We start from the raw sequence: 20,945 nt of genomic DNA on the forward strand, positions 1-20,945 counted from the left end.
TATACATAGATAAATAGATCACATGATCTCCCTACTACCCACTTGTGATAAGCAATTGTCAAAAGACCTTGAGGTCGTTACAATGAACAAATATAGAAAAAAAAAAAAAATTTTGGTATTAGTTTGAATCGTATCATGTAAAGTAGGTGGGTCAAGTTTATGAACGTTTAATATTTCCGTAACTTGTCTGTTCTGTAAGCTACAACTTACTACGGTAATGTACTAATATGCCCGGAATGCAATGTTATTTTTAATCTTTACTTATCCGTTTTCAATGTTTAAATTACAATAATCTAAGAGGACGCGACACCCGCATGATTGTCTCCGTCTTACAAACGCGTTACATACTATATTAACGCTCAGAAATTCAAGTTTTATGCCATTAGCTTAAAAATTAGAGTGAATTGACTTATTATGAAACTTGATGGTAAGAACATTATCCGTGTTTTGTTGGAAGTTTTTTTTACGATAATTCAGTTTTTAAGTGAGTTATGAGCATTTTTAATTTACATTTAATATACATTATAACGGCATAAAACTTGAACTTCTGAGCGTAAATTTGGTATGTTACGCGTTCGTAAGACGGAAACAAAACATGCGGGTGTAGCGTCCTCTTAAGGTATACCTAGTAAGAAAGTAATTAAATAATATCAAACAAATAAAAATAGTAAAAAGTTTTTGTCTCCCATTCTTTTAGTTTGAAATTATTCCCATAATATACTTCTCGATGCATGTCATCTGTAATGTATATTTGCATGCACAAATTTTAATTTATTTTTTGAGGATGGAGTAAAACATTAAATAATATCATAATTTAAATTTTCTCAGCACGTTATTATATGGAGCAATTTCATCAATAATATTAACTGAATGAATCAATTAATGTATAATATACGATTCCAAGTTGCATTTTTTCAGTAAATTATGTCCCTAGTATTGAAAAACGTTTCTAGTGACAATATAAGATAATTGTTATTACTTATATTATATATAATTTTTTCACATAATCATCTCCGATAGGTAATAATTTTTATATATATTTTTTTTAAATTTAAATTTTATAACAAATATACAATATTGTTATTTTAAATGGTAACCATGTATAACCATGTATATATTGGCAGCAATGAAGAATTTAATGGTAGTGAAAACATAATCTAAACTGACTGACTGACAGTGATTCCGGAATCTATGAATATTGAATATTCATTAAAAAAATTTTTTAAATTTTAAAATTTTCATTTAAATTACAATTTTTCAAACTATGTATAAAATAAAAATTGCATAAATTATTTAAAAATTCAATATATTTCATACATTTAAATACTGATTAACTTAATGCAGATAGCCGTTATAAAACGGTCCCCACTCGAGTTCTCTCTGTGGGGTCCAGTACCTATTCATATTTATTTATTTATTTATTTAATATAAGCGGACGCGAGTCCTAAAATATAATAATATTAACATTGTGTGTGAAAAATAATACATAATACAACAAGGTATAATTTTCACTTAGGTAATTAGAGATTGAATATAATAATAAAACTTAAAAATATATTATAAGGATACAAATCGTTTTAGTTAAAAAAAAAATAAATAATAACACATTTCCTATATAATCAAAGACAAAAGTATCACTTTCAGTCATAAGAAGGTTAGCAAGAGAGTTCAAGATATAATTTTTAGTTGAAAAAAGTGGATAAAAAGATTTTGGATCTCTAGTATTAACTATTAAGGCTATTAATTTTAAAACGGATTAAAGAGAGAATTTCGGGACAGTCAATTGAACCTAATATCAGTTTTTGTAAAAATGTAGGTAGTAAAAGTGTACGTCGGTCAGTGAGTAGAGAAATATTAAGAAAATTTAAAACATTATTATATGCATTATTATATGTGCCATGGAAAGGTCTGTTTGTGTTAAATTTGTAAGAGATAAAACGTAGAAAGTTATTTTGGACAGAATCTAGTGTAAGATTTTGTTTCAACGTATTTTTATTCAGACAAGGGGGCAGTATATATCTCTGTATGTATACAATTAAATTAAATAAAAAAAAAAAACCAAAGTATTATTTATATCATTTGTATTGCCTTTTTTTTATTTTTTTTGAAAAAACCAGGGACGGCTGGGAACTGTTTATCACAATACTGATTATTTATATTTCCTAGGTACCTACTTGAATAAACAATTTCAAAAATAATGTTTTTACTATAAACATTAAAGTGTAATAGATCTTTAAAAATATAAGAAAAGTTTATTTAAGACATTAATTATTCAGACGATTAATATCAATTATGTGGACTTAATCATGAGTTAATATCAGGGTCTCGAATACTTTTTTTTAACATTTCAGTTAGTGAGTCTATATTAATCTAATCTTTTTTATATTATTTACGGTAATTTTAATGGTTTTACTAATTAAAAGTTCGGCATTTGTTTGTATTTAATTGCATAGATTCATCCATAAAATAAAACCTGTGTTCAAATACGTTTATACATGCAAAAACAAAATACAAACAATTTAAATGTATAATTAAACATACATTTTACGAGAAAAAAATTGATCCTTTTATTGTTATCGTAGGAGCTTAACAAGTAGTTTGAGACTAGGATAGGTATTAATTTAAATCTAATGAGACCAAACAAATTAAACGCTTTAATCACATTCCCGAGTGAAAATAACAAGCTTCTTGAGTTTCAATTATAATATGTATTTACATTAAGCTACAGAATTCAATAAACGAGTTTTCTACAACCCATTTTAATAACCCTTATCTATGATGTAATACATAAGATATTTACATAATGAAAATCATAATTCAATACTTTTTTACATACATTTGTATTATAAAGAATATTATTTTAACAAAGATATTTTTGCTAAAAAATTATTTAACTATGATGTTCTAAGTAATCCCATGCTCGCCAAAGTATTTCTTTTTTATTCAAAAATCTCGACTGTAATATCACGATTAAAATTTTAACGAATGCATCTTTTTCAACGCGTCAATTTATGTTTTTGAAATCGTTTCAGAATGTCACATTATACCTATTACAATAAGTTGACTTTCTGCGAAAGTACTTAGTTACCAACTGTTAAATATTATAATATATAAATAAACTGTAGCTACGATTAAAAATGTATCAGCAGATCTATTATTTAATTTTAAGCAAATATAGTTAATTTCTTTCTTTCATTTAATTTTACAATGGCAACAACATTGATGTAAAAAGTAAAAGAATTTAATCTCCATAACCCCAAAGTTCTCTTTGATTTGGTTGTCCATTTATTATTTGGGAAATAAACATAACTTTATCCAAGAAGTAAAATGATATTCTATATTATTTTATACTATTCTAACTATTTCTAAATTATTAAGTTTTGATTACATCAGTCTGGTACCCACGTCCTACTCATTATAATATTATAATTTATACAATATTCAATTTATTCAATAATACACACAAAACTATACAAGGAAAATTAAACTAATTATAAACTATTGATAAATTGTAATTATAGAAGACAAATTAATTAAAAATATTTAAAATAATAAATTAGGTAGGTATATACTTCAGAAAAAATTATATTAAGTACTAGTTTTTTTTATGAATTTCACGAAACGTTTGGAACAACGTCGTTGGTTAATTTTCTTGAGATTTTACATAGAAACTTTAAGTTATTTATTTTGAAATTAAAGCGCCTTTTATAGAAATATTTTTCAACATTTAATATTACCTACTGTTTAACGAACGCTTATAATATTAATTATCTTAGAGAATAATCCTGTCCTCCGTCGAAATCTTGAAAATAATTTTATGGCTAATTTAAAGAAACTAATTTGACTCTAAAAGTAATATAAGCAAAACTACATTATTCTATTATAATTTCAAAGTTAACATCATCGAATGAAATGTATACATAAATACCACTTACCAAAAGTATAATATAGTTAAATATTGAATTCGAGATTTTTAAAAGTGCTCACTGATTATATTATTTTTAAACGTTTGTTAATAATAAAAAAATTCACTGTTATAAAATACCTATTATAAATTCAGCCCAAACATGAGGTATTTTTTATAATTCATTATAAAACTTAATTTTGAAATGTTGCATACCTCTTACTATACAATACTTTATATACATAATTTGCAATTTGGAAATTATATTATTAATATTCTATTTGTTGTGTTTTACTCATTATTATTTAATTTTCTCTGCATGCATTATTATTCTTTTCTTCCAATATCAGAGACATGTATTAATAATTATTTTGGAAAGTACTGAATATCTGTCTTATTGTGCTGAATTATTTAAAGACCGTAAATATTATTTTAATAAATAAAAATAAAAAGTTACCTAATCGCGTTAAGAATTTGCCAACCATAATTTTTCATTACACTTAATTAGTTTGTTAAATGTTATATTTTGTTTATTCTGAAGCCAATTAGTTATTTTCTTTTTTAAACTAAAGGAGGAATATTTTTTTTATGTTTAATGGTAGCATGTTATATATTTCTAGTTCTATGTATAAGTAAGAAGTTTGTGTTAGTTTTATGTGCATTATAGTACCTATAAAGTAATATGTGATCATTGTCTTGTGTTATATAATCATGTTCAATACTAGGATTTGGGATATATATAATTTTATAAATTAATGATGCTTTGTACAACAGTTTTTTTTTTTTATTGACAGTTCGTTAGTTGTTTCTCTGTACAGATATTCTGTGTGATACAAATGATTTTTTTTTTCAAATTATTTTTAATATTATGTTTTTTTATTATTTTTAATGGAATTAGTGTTGTATTGTAGGCACCACCCCAAATAGCAATAAGTACCAAAGTTAATTATATATTCTACTAATGCTTGGTATACAATTTTAATTTTCTTAATTTATAGTAAATTATTCTTCTTAGTTTTATTATTGTTTGTTTTAAGTGTTCACACTATTCATAGTGTTCATTTAAGTGTACCATTTAAGGTTATGACACATTTCAATGCCTAAATATTTACAATATTTTACTATTTTTAATGAAGTTTTACATATTATTGTACATGGTTTTCGTAAATACACAGACTAGATATAGATGGTTGGTTAGAATTAGTTACACAGTGTGTTCTATAATATGATATTGTTAAGTGAATAAATTCAATTTTTTTAAACGAGTAGGTTTATTGTAAAAAAAAAAAAACACAGATATATACAATATTTGTTGTATTGTTTGTTTTTGTTATAGATATTATATAAAAATGTCTATAGTTATTGTATATTATATCAATGAAAAGTTTTTTTATAATTTTAAAAGTCTTATCAGCATATGATTTACTTTAAATATTTTATTATGTAGATTATATAAAGTAATTTTATAATCCATGATTTTTTCCATATTTTTTGCCATGATTATATTAATTTATTATAATAAAAATTTGCATAATGGTTAATTGGTTATTAGTTTATTACCATAGAATAAAGGTTTTTACTTATTTTTAATACTACAACATATCTATAGTTAATTAAATCAAAATAAAGACTAGGGTCTAGGATGGTAGAATTAATAAATTCAAGTTAGTGATTTTTACTTATAGTTATTACTTATTGTTTTTATTTTAAATTTAAAAATATTAATTTTTTGAAAATGCAAGGTTTATTTACCTAATTTATTAGGCACCACTATGGGAACTCTTATGTTATTGGTTATGATTTGCGTTTTCAGTCAAGGGTGCATCATCGAACCTGTTATAGAATATTATTCTGTGCACTAATTGAATATTATGTATGTATAAGTACATTCTGAATTCTGATATTTTCTTTTTAAACAAAAAATGTGTAATAATTGTAATATTTCCTATATTATTTTAATATAATATTAGGTGTTATAATGTAAATCGTGTAAGTGCTTGTCTTATCTGAAGGTCTGTGTATTCATTATAAAACGGTTTAACTGGTGAAGAAGGAAGAACTGTCAAAGCTGGAAGAACTGCTGAAGAAAGGAATAACTGCTGAAGAATGAACAACTTGAGTGGCTGCATTACGGTGTTTTTCAATCACAATTAGCTTTTCTTGTTTGATTACGTCCCAGGTTACAACATTTGGATTTAAGCCTTTAAAAATCCTTTTTTTTTTAATTTAGCCAATTTGGTGTCCAATAATTGCTTGATTTGCTTTAATATTAACATTTTTACGCTTTCCTCTTCCTCTGTGTAGTAGTTATCATTTATTATTATTCTAAAGGTTTCATTTTTCATGCTAAATTTGCCTTAGAAATTTCGTAATTCCGCGCTTTAAATTATAAGGTATATCGAAATACCTCTTTTCATAATAATAAATTCCTAATTCTTCATATTAATAACACACGTCAAACCCAATAAAAGTGTCATCACAAGCAATATTTATTTACAGTATAGGTTAATTTATAATTATCATCAACAGTGTTATGCGTTTACTCCCCTCGGTTCCCCCCATACTCTTGTGGTCGGTCACCTCATACTTATGAGTGTAGATAATTTTATGACAAGATAAGGTACCTACTCGACTGTCAACAAGTCTGTCTAGCTTGACTGTGACGTACCTTTGCAGGTGGCTTATTTAACATTATATTGATTGATTACCGAAATATGTTAGGTTAGATTAAGTTAGGTTTTACTGTTTTAGATCTATAACTTATAGGTACCTACCACGATGTAGAGAATATATTATCTTTTTTAACAGGGCAATCGACCTCTATTTGCAATGATCATCAAATTATTTTAAACTTGCCAATTATTCGAGATTATTATTATATTATGTTAGTCTTTAGATAATTTTAATTGTCAATCCCTAAATTACTCGTTGTAATACATAGGTTAAAATATAATGAAATACTAATGATATAATATAATAAACAAAGTGTTTTTTGTGAAATTAAACAAATCTTTTGTTTAAACAATACAATCAATATTATAATACGAGTTTCTTAAAAAATGTTAGTAATAAATTGAATGTTTTAGTGTGTACTAAGTATAATAATTTATACTTAGTACACAATTATTGTATAAATATATTGTTAAAGCAACTACTTTTCTCATATTTTGTCGAACTTAAGGCGTTATCTAGCGGATTATTTGAATAGAGTTGGTACGATCATATTTAAATAGAGTGCGCTTTGTTGTTTGTGAAACAATTTAAAAAACTTACGATAGGTATGAAATAAATTTCAGTATAAATTAATACAGTTTTACGTAATTTTTCTTAATCTTAACATTTTCGGTTCAAACCTATTCACGATAGACTAATGGACGGCAGTTATTGTTTGGTAATATTGTTATATTAAGTCGAATAAGAAAAATAAATCTCCATCCTAAACATTTAATTATGGTAGTTATTATTTTTTTACGTTTACATGCATTTTATTTACGTTTTATTTAAACAATAGCTTACACATCCAATGAACGTTGCTGCATAACTACTTTTTATTTCACCATTAAAACATTAAAAACATTTTTATATTTTGATAGTTATTTTTCAAACATTTAGAAGATAGTAATTTAAACACAACAATGTGTACTTATATAATAAGTTGTGAGGTAGGTAGTAAAAAGTTGTGAGGTAGCATGTAAGAATGTATAGGTACCTAATTAACATGAAATATGTTTTTGGGCTGATTACGTCAAGATCTAATGTTTCTGACCGATTTTTCGTAGGGTTTTCGTTGTCGTGATTACTTATAAACAATAACATATTTATAATTTATGATTCATAGATTTTCCTTGTACAAGAAATATATGAAATGCTATAGTTTTAATATATAATATTAATATATATGAATATGAGTGTGTACAATATTATTAATCGATTTTTTTCTCTTTTATACCTCGTTGATTTTTTTGACTTACTTCTTCCCAATTGAATAGTATAATATAATTTCCAATTATTTTACAATACTAAGCGATGTCAGATACTCAGATGTCCCTATATGCAATGCTTGAATTGGGAATAAATTAGAAGGAGGATGTAAAAGTTTAAAAATAATAAATATGTGCATACCTGAATATGGAAATATCTAATTGATTTGGATATAATTAGTACGCATAAATATTTTCTAAAAAGAAAAGGGACTCCGACCCCCCGCGTTCCCCCTCAATGCAAACACTGCCTATATGGATATATTAATTATTTTAGATCACAATAATGTAACAATATATACTTAAAGTATATACGTAATATTGAAATGTGTAGACATTGCAGTCGCATATCGCCATATATAGGTAATAGATAGGTACACATAATGTTAATAATGTTTTCCTTTATAAGTACCTAATTATCGAGATTTTAAGTTTAAATCTCCTACTCTCATCCAAACTTCAAGTACCTTCTACTATATATTGGCATATTGCAGTAAAACATATATTATATTAACAAAATAAATACTTCTCGTATTTATAAAATCTATCAAGTTACCTACTCGTATATGACAGAATATAGGTGTACGTGAGTGTGAGACGTATTTCTATAATTCCGTGTACGATATTCCCGAAACGGATGTAAAATGTACAATTAAAATTCACATCGATTCACATTGGTACCTATGTGAAATGTGTATATATAAGGGTGAAAGTGAAAACTCACATATTGGAGCATTAAGTTCGAGGCACCGGATGGTAGTAGAAATGTTAGGTAAGTTTCCGGGTTCAAGCTTGGTGAAATAATGCTGACGTACAAATCTTATGCGAAAGTACTTCCTTTTTGGAAATCGAAAACGTTTACTAGAAATTAATAATTTCCTGTCGGAATTTTATCGTTATTATGTGTGCATAACATTGAGACTTACATCGCGTTTGAAGTTCACGGTTTTTATTTATAAAATATATATTGGCATTCAAAAAAATGTTTAACTAAAATCGTAAAATAAAGTCTGATATTAATAATGATAAACATATAATATATTATATATACATTATAATTCGTGCGTTATCTAGTTTTCTTGTGTGACTCAGGTATTACTTATTTTACTAGGAGTGGTTCCATACAATTATTATTGAAAATTGTCAAATGTAAATTAATGTAGTATAGGAAGAATAATAAGCCACGGCAATTCCAATATTTAAATTTCTGTAGTAAATCATTTGATATTAATTTTTTAAATATATCATGTATAATATACAAAGTGATTATATTTAACATCAAACTAGGAATATAGGGAATACAATAGGCGTTTATCAATGTTTCCATAGCAAATACTGACAATCATGAAAAAATTAAAAATATTATGTACCTAAAACTTAATTTTAATATTCTTCATATTACCTAAGACATTGCCCGGATCACTTTGAATTATTTATACCTAATAGTTATGAGTTTTTAGTGACGTTACTGGCTAGTCCTAAATCTAGTCATACAATACATCCTTTCAAACTCGCAATAAGTAACAAAAAATATGGTGCAGTTACTTATTCTAGCACATTCTTCTAACTTATTTTAAACCACACCATAATAATAATGATTTCAATTAGATATTTTTAGGATGTGGTCTTTAATGTTGTACATTTATTTTTATGTACAAACAATTCAAATTATTTCTTGGTATATGAACCTGTGCTATTTCAGTAAAAACAAACGAACCTTAGAATAATATTTAAAGAATGCAAATGGATTCAATATGCGTTACAAAGTTTTTTGGTGTGCCAATTACAAAACACACTAAAGTTTTGTTTTGGGTAAGTTTTTCGCTGTCAAAGTATTGCCATTGTAAATCAGACCAAAAACTTATGCTAACGTCTTAAATAAACCTTTTGTGTTTAAAATTGAAACTAAGAAATTAAATCTTACTGTATTTATAATATACCTACCTAACCATATTATACCTCATACGTGGTATATAATATTTTAGCCTTTTGCCAATTTTAAATACAATTAAAACTTCAGTTGAAATAAAAATGCAATGAAATAATTTCGTATACCTACTGATCAAATTATTTACTTTCCTTTCAACTATAATTGTTATTTAAAAGCTTATTAAGTTTACCAGATTGGAGTTTTATTATAATTGTTTTAAGTATATAATTTATTATAATAATTGAAATCAAATTTTTAAATTTTTTAAGTAGGTAGGTAGGTACTGTTTTGGTTTTAACAGTTTTCATGAAAATTAAATACTTTTAAACAGCATAAATATTTGTCTGAAATGATGTTAAGGATTTTATCATGAAACTTTTATTCCAAAATAATAAAATGGGCTAAATTTTAAACCAATAGGTATAATATAATGGTTATCACTGAATAATTAAAATAGAAACCATGTAATTACCTTACAAACACATAAAATATATAACCATTTTTTAATACCAGGGTACATAAAAATGACCTTTTGTTAATGTTCTATTGTCCGATTTATACTTTGATTTACCTGTACAGTTATGAACCCCAGAGAAGACCTATTATACAAATATTCTGGTATAATTAAAAATTGCCATGTAGAAAAATAATATCGAATTGCTACCTTTTCATTACAAAAAGGTAAATGACGAATGTCAAATATTATTATATAATGAATTGAACAACATTATTGAAATGTGATGAAATTAATGATAATTTGTTACATATAATATAATTTACTATATGTTCTACATATAAAAAACTGTTTTTTTTTTTTTATCATGATGTGCAATCTGACCCACATTGTGCATCTAATATTGTAAACACTATGGAAATTCTTGACGCATATCGCAGTAACACTATTTAATTTACACCACCACCCGAGTAAACTACCCACAACGATGTATTGCTAATTTATACTATGGTATAGATTGATTAACTTTTGCATATTATTATTATTTTTTATTTAATTGTTACGTTTATTTTCTTGTACAACTGCACACACACACGTATATACGCACAATTTGGCATTAGTGAATATCGTTTATGTATTCGACAAATGAGTAAAATAAATTAAGGAATTAACTTAAGTAGAAATTCCAAATCGTTTAAACTTTAAAGGAAATAATATTATACGATATTATTGCCGGTTGTCTTCCCTATAATATTTTAATCGAACCGAGTAAACGTAAATAAATCATGTACTATAAACTTGTCACGGTATTATTTTTCGTTGGAATGATTATAGCCCTCTCCCCATCACACTATACAGTCATAGCATTCTTAATTTATGAGAAAATTAAATATTTCATACTTCCAATTATATTTATACATAAAAAGAAAAATGGTTTGTATTTAAGAAACATAAATAACACCCGGACAGTGGGTGCAGTATTATAATAGACCTCTTGCCTCACTTAATTTTCCTATAAAGAAAAATAAATGGCCCGAATGAATATTGTGATTACCAAGTTCAAATAAAATCCCCAATGCCTCCCGTCAATGGTTAAACGACGTTATTAAAAACTTTTGTGGACGTACGTGTTAATATATTATTTATAACTATCAAATGGTTGCAGCTGTCCCGACGTCATCGATCTGACTTTTTAACCTTTGGGGTGAACAGAGTTAATAATATTATAATCACGTTATGTGTTGGGAATTCGATTAATGTCTCGCTGATAAAATACATTCACTATTCGTCATCAACCTAATACTACCGTACTAGTCAGTACCTACTTAATTCATTCTCGTTCTCAGGAGTCAGCAGAACATTTTAATTTTTTAGTTTGTCCCAACACTAGTACCCAGTAGCCCAGCGTCCGACGGTTGTTTCTAAAATATAACAGTGGCAGCCGTATCGACGAAACGATACTATCAATGGCATATTTAAAGGGTAAAGGGTCACAATTCTCCCAGAGCAGAAGTTTTTTGGAGCAATTTTATCGGGTGATCTCTCAGCAATTGTTATATGGTACCTATATATAGGGATCAAAATGCCGGAAAAATTCGGGAAAATTTTGGAAAAAACTGTTTTTTTCCCAGAGCCTCGGAAAACGTGGAAAATTGGAGAATATTAAAATAATATATTTCTGAAAAAAACTGAAGTTTTCAGAAAATTAAAAAAAAAACCAAATTTTCGGAAAATTAAAAATTGTATTTACGCTTAAAAATTAAAATAATCTATGTAAAAAAAAAACCATTTTAAAAAATAGATAAGGAAACCTGTCAGTAATTTCACATTTGCCAATACGGTTATCAATGTATTATTTTATTGAAATAAAAAATTAAATAATATTCATAACTAATAAGAAATAACTAAATAGTAAATACTTAATAGTTAGAACTAAGTATAGTTAATGTTACAAATTATAATTATGTATAATTCAAGTATAGAATCCTCTAGATTTATCCACTACAGACTTTGTTAGGTATGGTATACATAATATGTATGTAATATGATTGTCAACTATCATAATTTATTAGATTCTTTCCACTATAGATTATTTTTTAAGTTCATTAGAAAAAAAAAATTTTTCCGGAAATTTTAAATGAAACCAAATTTTCCAAACTTTTTTTTTCGGAAACTTTGATCCCTACCTATATATATAACATATTTTACGGAATGATCAAAGATAAAAGAATTATTGCAACGTGATATTACATACTACGTAAACAACAATATATTACAACAATATTGCATTCAGTATATATTTTGTGTGGTCCTGTTTTAAATATTTCAGCGGAACGCTTATTCAGTAGGTTCTGAAATCATATATCTTAGTTCATCCATGAATAACAGTCGTTTAAATTTGTTGGCTATACTAAACCATTAAAAGTTATATGATAAAATACTTAATTGAGAATTTTCAAAACAAAATGGCTCATCTAAAATATTATTTAGCTTTTCTTTGTTATAACATCAGTACAACACTCTTAAGTTATTAAACATATATTTTCCAATATTTCCCATAATTGTACGTTATGTTACTGAACATAGAACATATTATAATAAACTGCGTGAGGACTGGGGACATATTGTGACATGCCCTCTGCATGTGAAAACCTGTACCCAGGTTGATAGCTATAGGGCACTAATCCACCAAAATCCTATATACTTATGTATATTTAATGTATATACTGAACAGTTTCGTCGATATATCTTATCACAATCGATGGCCACTACACACACATACTAAATGTATCAATCTTTTAAATACGATCGACGCGGCGTCGTTCTAAAACTTATAATTATGCAATCGCAGTGAAACGGCATTTCCGGAGACACGGCGATGGCCATCGGTGCGTGTTTAATGCATTTGAAAAAAAATTATGAGCAAAAAAACGCTAACAAAAAACGCTCCGAACCGCCGCAACCACCGCCGGAAGATTTATACGCGTGCCGGGAAACGGGTCCCGGAAAAATACGATCGTGTCACAACTGCCGCCGACAATAAGTTATCAGACGACCGGAAATAATATACGCGAGCACACACCAGCACACATTCACACGCCAACTCGAACAATATGTGTATAATACGTGTCGCACACTATATTTACGCGTGTACGAGCTAAATAGGACCAGCTGTGGTAGTTCCAATAACATTCATCATGTGACATATATATTATTATTATTCTAACCAGACCCGCGCACGCCACTGCACACGCCGCGGCCCTTGTCCGACGGTCACACGCCACAGCCGCCACTGTGTTCGCGTACGTTTTTTCAAATTTTTTTTTGTTATTAATATTATTTTGTTTCGTCGCTGTTTTGTTTTTTACCATTTCCCTCTGCGCAAACACGCGCGCTTGCGGTTTTATACGACCGCCGCCGTCACATTTTGAGTTTTTCACGCCGGGACACCAAATAATAATCGTTTCTCCGCGGACAGAACAACCGCGGCGAGTGCCAAAACATCCCCTGACAGCTTGCTGTGGTTCTCAGTAGGTACCCTGCTCCTCCACTAAACGATCGCAATCGCTAACGTAATTTTTCAACGACTTCGGTGAATTTTAAATTTCAACGATGTGTCCGGTTTTTTATTATTATGCATATTATGACTGTCACATATTATATTATTTCGATCCGATCGTCATTCGTCGCGTCACACAATATTTAGTTTTCAGTACTTACCACGTTTTAACAAAAAGAAAATACAAAATAGAAATAATAAAACTTAAGTTAAAATTATTCACTTTTTTAGTATATTTTATTTGATAATAATACTACTTCTCCAGCATGATAATATATTATAATATGAATCAGAGTTGAATAATGCGATGAATTCAAAATGCACTCTGAGCGTATTAACGATATTGTAATAGAAATATAGTCTACGTACAGAAGCGTTTTATTTTTCCGGTATAGTGGGTGGTTGTAGACGGGGTGAAAGTGAAATTGGGTTTCGAGATTTTTGGAAGGCTAATCCCACCCCGTTGCCTACATTGTAGGTACCTATTCGTGCAGAATACTTTGCATATACCGTCGATGCGCGTCGCAAGTGGACCCTATTAATGCATTCGCACGCGGTTTTTACGAAAACTTATTTTAACGCCTCTCCGAAAGAAGAATCAAAGGCGTTGCAATAATAATATTAGGTATTTGTTTTGGAAGGGTTTTTATTTATGCCATCTGAATGCTTCCGATCACAGCGCACGTGGAAGCGATCCTCTGTAATGCGATTATTGTACAAATTATAATTTAATATACAATATAATATTATTGTATGGGACGACGGCGTTTAATTATGATATTTACGATGTGTGTGTATCTTTCCCTTAGCCTACTCCGTGTCGTTGGGTTTTTTTTATTAATCAAACAATTTAAAAGATCCCTTGGCGTACAGAATTTAAACATCAAGTCAACCCGACACGACAATTAACAATTATAGATCATTATAATAACAATTGCATAATATCCTAGCCAATACTGTAGTCGTACTCGCCAGGTATAAAATTTAATAATATTTGTATTTTGATTAATTTATATCAAAATAATATTATTAAGTAACTCAGCCCTCGATTTTATTTCCACTTCGATTGTTCATCGATAATTTGTATTTTTCTGATTAATTAACACGGGTACAATTTAGTTTAAACGTATAGATATATACTGATAAAATAGTTCTTTCTTTTTCTATGAAACTTTACATAATATAATGGCATCAATAATGTGTGAAATTGAATAATCTGTATAAAAATAAAATTACTTACACCCATTGTTCGTTCAAACGCTGGATATGGCATTGTATTACCATAACGGCAATTGTATTATTATTAATTTACAGTGAGCCTGTTGAAATATCATACTACTTACTATTCGCAGATTTTGTTGTCATAATATAATATAGGTTGATAATCGTGTAAAGTTAAAGTGTTCACCAACCTGATCCTGAAAATAAAAAAATCCATAGTTAAAATACAATAAATTATTTTAACGATGTCTTTCTATAAATTGATAACATTTACAAATAGAGGCAAATGCCATCTTACAATTATTCATAAAATAGTATATAATATTTATAACTGCTTAGTACGAATGTTCATAGTTTGATACATAATATTATACTCGTACGTTTAACAATATTTTTTAGTATATCAGGTATCCATTATCATAGAGGTTTAAAAATTTATTTCTTATAGGTTCTCTATGTTATTTTCTATTAAAATAAATATATTATTCAATCTTATGAACTGATCGTTTATTTGTTTCAATTAGTGAAGATTCTAATCAGTCATTTGGTCTTTTTTGGTTAACCTCAGACTAACTTGAAAGTTAATCATGGTTTTAATAGCATTTAAAAAGAAATATAATAATCAACCAGTTCTCAAGAAGTTAACATTTATATTATGAAATTATTTTATTTTTTTTTGAGTGACTTAAGATGATTACGATTTTATATTTATTCCCGTTGAGTGAAAAGCATTATAAATTATAATGGTTTCAAAAATGAATAGTCTTTGGTTCACAAGCTAAAGCCATGCCATTTAGACTTACTGACATCTCTTCGGGACTTGGTCGATAGTTGTAGCAGTAAACAGGATGACGAATTTAATATGTCATCCATATTATTTCCTGGTGTAATATAGCTTAGACATTTAAGTAAAAAAAAATCATTACGTATGTTTTTAAGAGCATTGTAAAAAACATTGTTGAATACTAATTTATTTTGTTTTTACAATATACACGTATCTACCCAACTTGGGGTTCACGATGACGGAGTGAAAAAATAAGAAAAAGTAGAAAAACGTGTAACACGCAGAATTGAATGACTTTTTGTATCCCCTGGGCGTTTCAAACTTTTGGTCCCGAGACGACTTGCGCACACAACCTGTGCGCTGTTCGAACACAAAAAAATCGAGAACTCTGATTCCTGAAACTACCGAAATAGTTATCGATAAAAAATACAAGAAAAGCAAACATTGATGGGTGCGGCAGAAAAGAATTCCAGAAAAATGTCCTCCCGTGACAGGTCGAAGGAGTGATAAAAATAATCCTCACCAAAGCTAACCTCCGGACATGGGATTACGGCATGATGCCCGTCTTTTTGTGACATCGTTTCCATTTCTTTCCTCCATCGAACCGGAACACAAAAAACCTAAATAGCATATCTCCACCTCGTTCATATTCAACTCTAAATCGACCTTTTTTTGTTGTGAATAAGCTATATATCAATATATAATAAGCCCTTAACACACGTTACATAAGCATTCGTTCACTTTCTATGTATGGCCATTTTTTCTTGCATGGATATAAAAGAGAACCATTATAGAATGTCTTTACGCAAAAGATAAAAACTCAATTAATCATCGATAATCGTAGGTATGATAGATGGTTATCCAAATGGATGTAGATATAGTAGAAGTATTATACATACATGTAATGGAATTCAAGATATTCCAAGACAAGTACTGAGAGTTATTAGAATATTTTATATTGAATTAGGTTTTTTTTTTTAAATACTTTGCTTATATAATATTGAAAAAATGTGTACTTACATAGTTTAATATATGAAATTTGCTATTTTAAATTGTATAATAAACTATACATTAAAACCGAAACACGATGAAAATACAAATCTTTTTCTATATTGTTTGATGGAATCAGTGTATACGTTGATACACAGATAATTCATAAAAACTTTAGGCTGTAGATTTGTTTTTTTTTTTATAATATTTAATTCTGTTTTTATAGAAAAATAAAACCGTTTTTGTAATGTTATGCTTAATTTTTCAAACGGATATTGTAGTTTTTGAAAAACAGATACCTAACGATATACATAAAATAATTTGGAAAAATTAGTTCTAAAAAAAGCCTGTCAAATTTTTTTAAGCATGTTCTATGTTCTTACACTATTCATAACACTTCCCAAAAACCATACTTCAAGTGTGACATTCGAACGGTCTACAATAATGCTGAGTCGAATACACATTTTTTAATATTGTTAACAAGACATCAGTAATGGGCCACTAAATTATAATTAAGGGACCATTAACTCATTATTGATTCATCAAATATTCAGTGACTGCATATTTAACCCAACATAAGTATTGTAATATACCTATAAATTGTAATTAAACATTAGATAGATCATTACGAAAAATATATTATAGCACAAGTAGGTAACCGTTAACGTTAACGGTTTTTATGTTATCCCCATTACATATAATTTTACAAGAACCTGCTTTATAATACATATACCATGTATACCGTGTTTTCAGTTTAGTTTGGGGGTTGAATTTTTGAAAATAAAATAAGAAAGTGTTACTTAATCACCCAAAGATATTTCATTTTTAATGCATTTAAGTGATTAAAACATATTATAATGGAATACTCTTTGTTGGATACACACAGAAGAAAAACCTTTCTATATATTTTTAATATAATATACTATGGGCTAAAATAAAGATGGTAAATTGGGGGGAGGCTATAGCCCCCTTAGCCCTCCTCCTGGCTACGCCACTGATAATGGTGGTGCTTCGGCTGCAATACACACGAGAATACCATATTATCCGTGTCACCAGTGGCGGATTTTCAACTTTTTTTTTTTTTTTTGGGGGGGGGGGGTCTGAAATAAATATATATTTCAAAGGTACATATTATTTATTATCTTTATAAGTATATATACTACTATAGTTGTTGAAAAATTAAAATCCTCCATTGCGTGTCACAAATCGTTAACCGATAACGGCCAACTGACGGCACACCGGAGGACACATATGGGTTGGATCTTAGATATTTTATAATCGAAAGGTCGGATTAAAAGAGGTTAAGTTAGGTTATCATAATATTATTATAAGCTTATGCACGTCTCATTTATGGGTGTGCCAACATAATATAACGGCTGTATGCACAATATACGTGCATCAATTATGACTACTTAGTTGACACGAACATTACCGAAAAATGTTACCTACTGAAAAATTCTAGGTGATCGCTATGTATATTAAATATCCATGTATTCATAAGAGTTTAAAAAAAAATCGAAGTTAAATTGTTTGGAATCCCGTCACATTGGTGTGTGTGACGTGAACAAAACATGTCGTTCGAAACAGTTTCAAAAATTATTCTATGCATAATACGTGACATAAATGTAGTGTTCTTTTGAAATTTGTCATAACTATATAGTACCCAGGTTTTATTTTATTCAAATCAACTATTGCTCGTTTTCGTTAACAGATATTGTATTTTTGTCTAAATTCTGTTAAATAGGTGTTTAAAAAAATATTTTTCAAGTATTTGAGATTTTTGTTTCTTATTGGATTTGATTTTACAGACTTTTTTCTATTTCGCGTCATGTTAAAATTTTTGTTTCATGAAATTCTGATCATCTTGTGTTCTTTTTCATGCATACATAACATTACAAGTATGTATAGAGATGCTCACAAACTTGCTCATAATTTATCGTTTATGGGCGTGCAATCATATGACAGCTGTATGTACAATACATTCGTATAGGTATGCATCAATTACGATTTTTTAGTAGACACGAACATTGTGCTTATTATAAAAGAGGCGTGTTACCGAAAAATTCCAGGCGATCGCTGTATAGAGTAACCTATATATCCATACACATATTTAGAGTTAACGAGGCGGTTTTGGGTACAGGTTTCATCCCTCGTGACACCGGAATCGCCGAAAAAATATCTTTATTGTTTTTCTGAGCCAAAATATAAATAAAGGATTACGTGACGGACAAATCGAGTGAACCACGACCGACCGTCGAAACGTTTTTTTGCAGTAATGTCATCACATTATTTGTGTTGAACGCAGCAAGGAAACTATATAATATGTATTGCCGGTAGAGTCATGCCGTGCCACTACGGGACTGTTTTTTTTTTATTTTATTTTCATTTTTTAGTCGGAAAGCAAACATTGCTATGGTCGGTAAATGTACTGTAATATTTTTGAGTGCGTCTTAACTCGATTGAAAATCACATGCAAATCATTGAAAGACACGTGGAAAGTATTCCGAATAATAATTTATTATGCTATTGTTATTATTCCGAATGCATTTTAAGTATTTACCTCTAATAATAAAAATTATTATTGTAATTTTCAGTAAAAAAAAAAAAAAAAAAATGAAAAATCTATAAGTACCTACATCTTTGTGGATTTGTTTTGCGTAAATAAATCATTTACGTTATAACTAGGTAGGTAATACATTTTTTTCTTCGAATCAAATAATGCTCTGATAATCTTTGTACCAGCATGCCTTATATCGATTTAACTATACTCTATCGATATTTATTTTAATAGGAATTTAATAAGATTATGTTAAAGAACATAAAATATACTACTTATTTTTATGTACCGCCTTTGTAAAAGAAATAATAAATATTTAAACTCTTATATCAATTATTTTAAAAAGACTTGTCACCAAAATTTGATTTTATCTGTAAACATTTTTATTATTTATACAAACAACTTAACTACAGAATGTAACAGAAACACCTGTCAAGTAAAAATTTAAAATTAAAATTACAAAAATTATGTATATTTTATGGATGATAAATAATTCAAAAAATATACTTGTTCCAGGAAATTTCCAAAAAGAGTATTTTGAAAAATGTTATAACGTTACAATTTAATATACTAAAAAAAATATCGATATTTTAAAAACTATAAAAATTAACTATTTGACTTGAATAAATGTTTTACTATAAAAATGTTTATAAAATTTTAAAAATTGGCTGTATTGAATATTTCCAAAAAATATTTAATTTTTTTTTTTATTTTCAGTATTATAAATTTAAAAAAACAATATACTGTATTTGTAAGTTGTAACGCAAGCTTCTATAAATTATGTATACCTATAATGATATAAAGATATAAAAACTTTCAAATATTGTTAGTACAAACGTTATTTCAACTGTCTGGGATTTTAGTTGTACCTTGTATAGTTTATTAAAATTATAAGTTTAAATTGTATAGGCATTTGATTTTTTTTTCGATCGATCTAATATGAAGAAAACCGGAAAGGAAACTATATTAGCCCTAAATTAAATTATATTACATAATAGAATAAAATACGTAACATGTATTTAATATATTTTAAAGGGTGATTATTTATTTTAAAATATTTTTTCTACTAAAGTGGCACAATTTGTTTTTTTCTAGTAATATTTATCTGATTCTATCATAATTCATAATCATATTTTTTAATATTTTTAAAATTTTTTTCTCTGATTTATGTGTATTGTTTCAAATCTTATAATTTAAAACTTTATCAAGTTCAACCTTCAACAGTCGGTCGTACGCATTAAACTCGTGATATAAAATTAGTACGTCATAAAATTGTTTTTTTTTTTAGGTTTTTGAAATAATTTTTATTGCGTTTTTGCATTATTTTGAGTGCTTTGTTTAGAGTTTTATAGAGCTACAAAATTCCAAATCTAGTTATTACCTTCTAAATATAATATTACTATATCTAGGTACTATACCACTTAATTTGGTTTGGTGTTGTAGTTGTCTATGAATGCCACTCATTAACGAGAACGACTTATATTATTAATATATTTAAAACTTTATTGTTTATGATTTTAAAGGAAGTAGGTTAATTTGAGTGTTTTTATTTTTTTAAATTTAGTA

General features: G+C 27.7%; 1 protein-coding gene across 2 annotated transcripts in view; it reads right to left on the reverse strand.

The window, feature by feature from the left end:
* The window catches only part of LOC100162857 (calcium/calmodulin-dependent 3',5'-cyclic nucleotide phosphodiesterase 1A), a 424,716-nt gene that overhangs the window by 267,032 nt on the left and 136,739 nt on the right, over nt 1-20,945 (reverse strand). For both annotated transcript variants that reach the window (XM_029486979.1, XM_029486974.1), the window contains exon 2: nt 15,240-15,245. In XM_029486979.1, coding sequence (XP_029342839.1) covers nt 15,240-15,245 — 6 coding nt within the window. The remainder of the gene's footprint in view (nt 1-15,239; nt 15,246-20,945) is intronic.

The sequence above is a fragment of the Acyrthosiphon pisum genome, chromosome X (assembly GCF_005508785.2).
Source record: "Acyrthosiphon pisum isolate AL4f chromosome X, pea_aphid_22Mar2018_4r6ur, whole genome shotgun sequence".
Taxonomy (NCBI): domain Eukaryota; kingdom Metazoa; phylum Arthropoda; class Insecta; order Hemiptera; family Aphididae; genus Acyrthosiphon; species Acyrthosiphon pisum.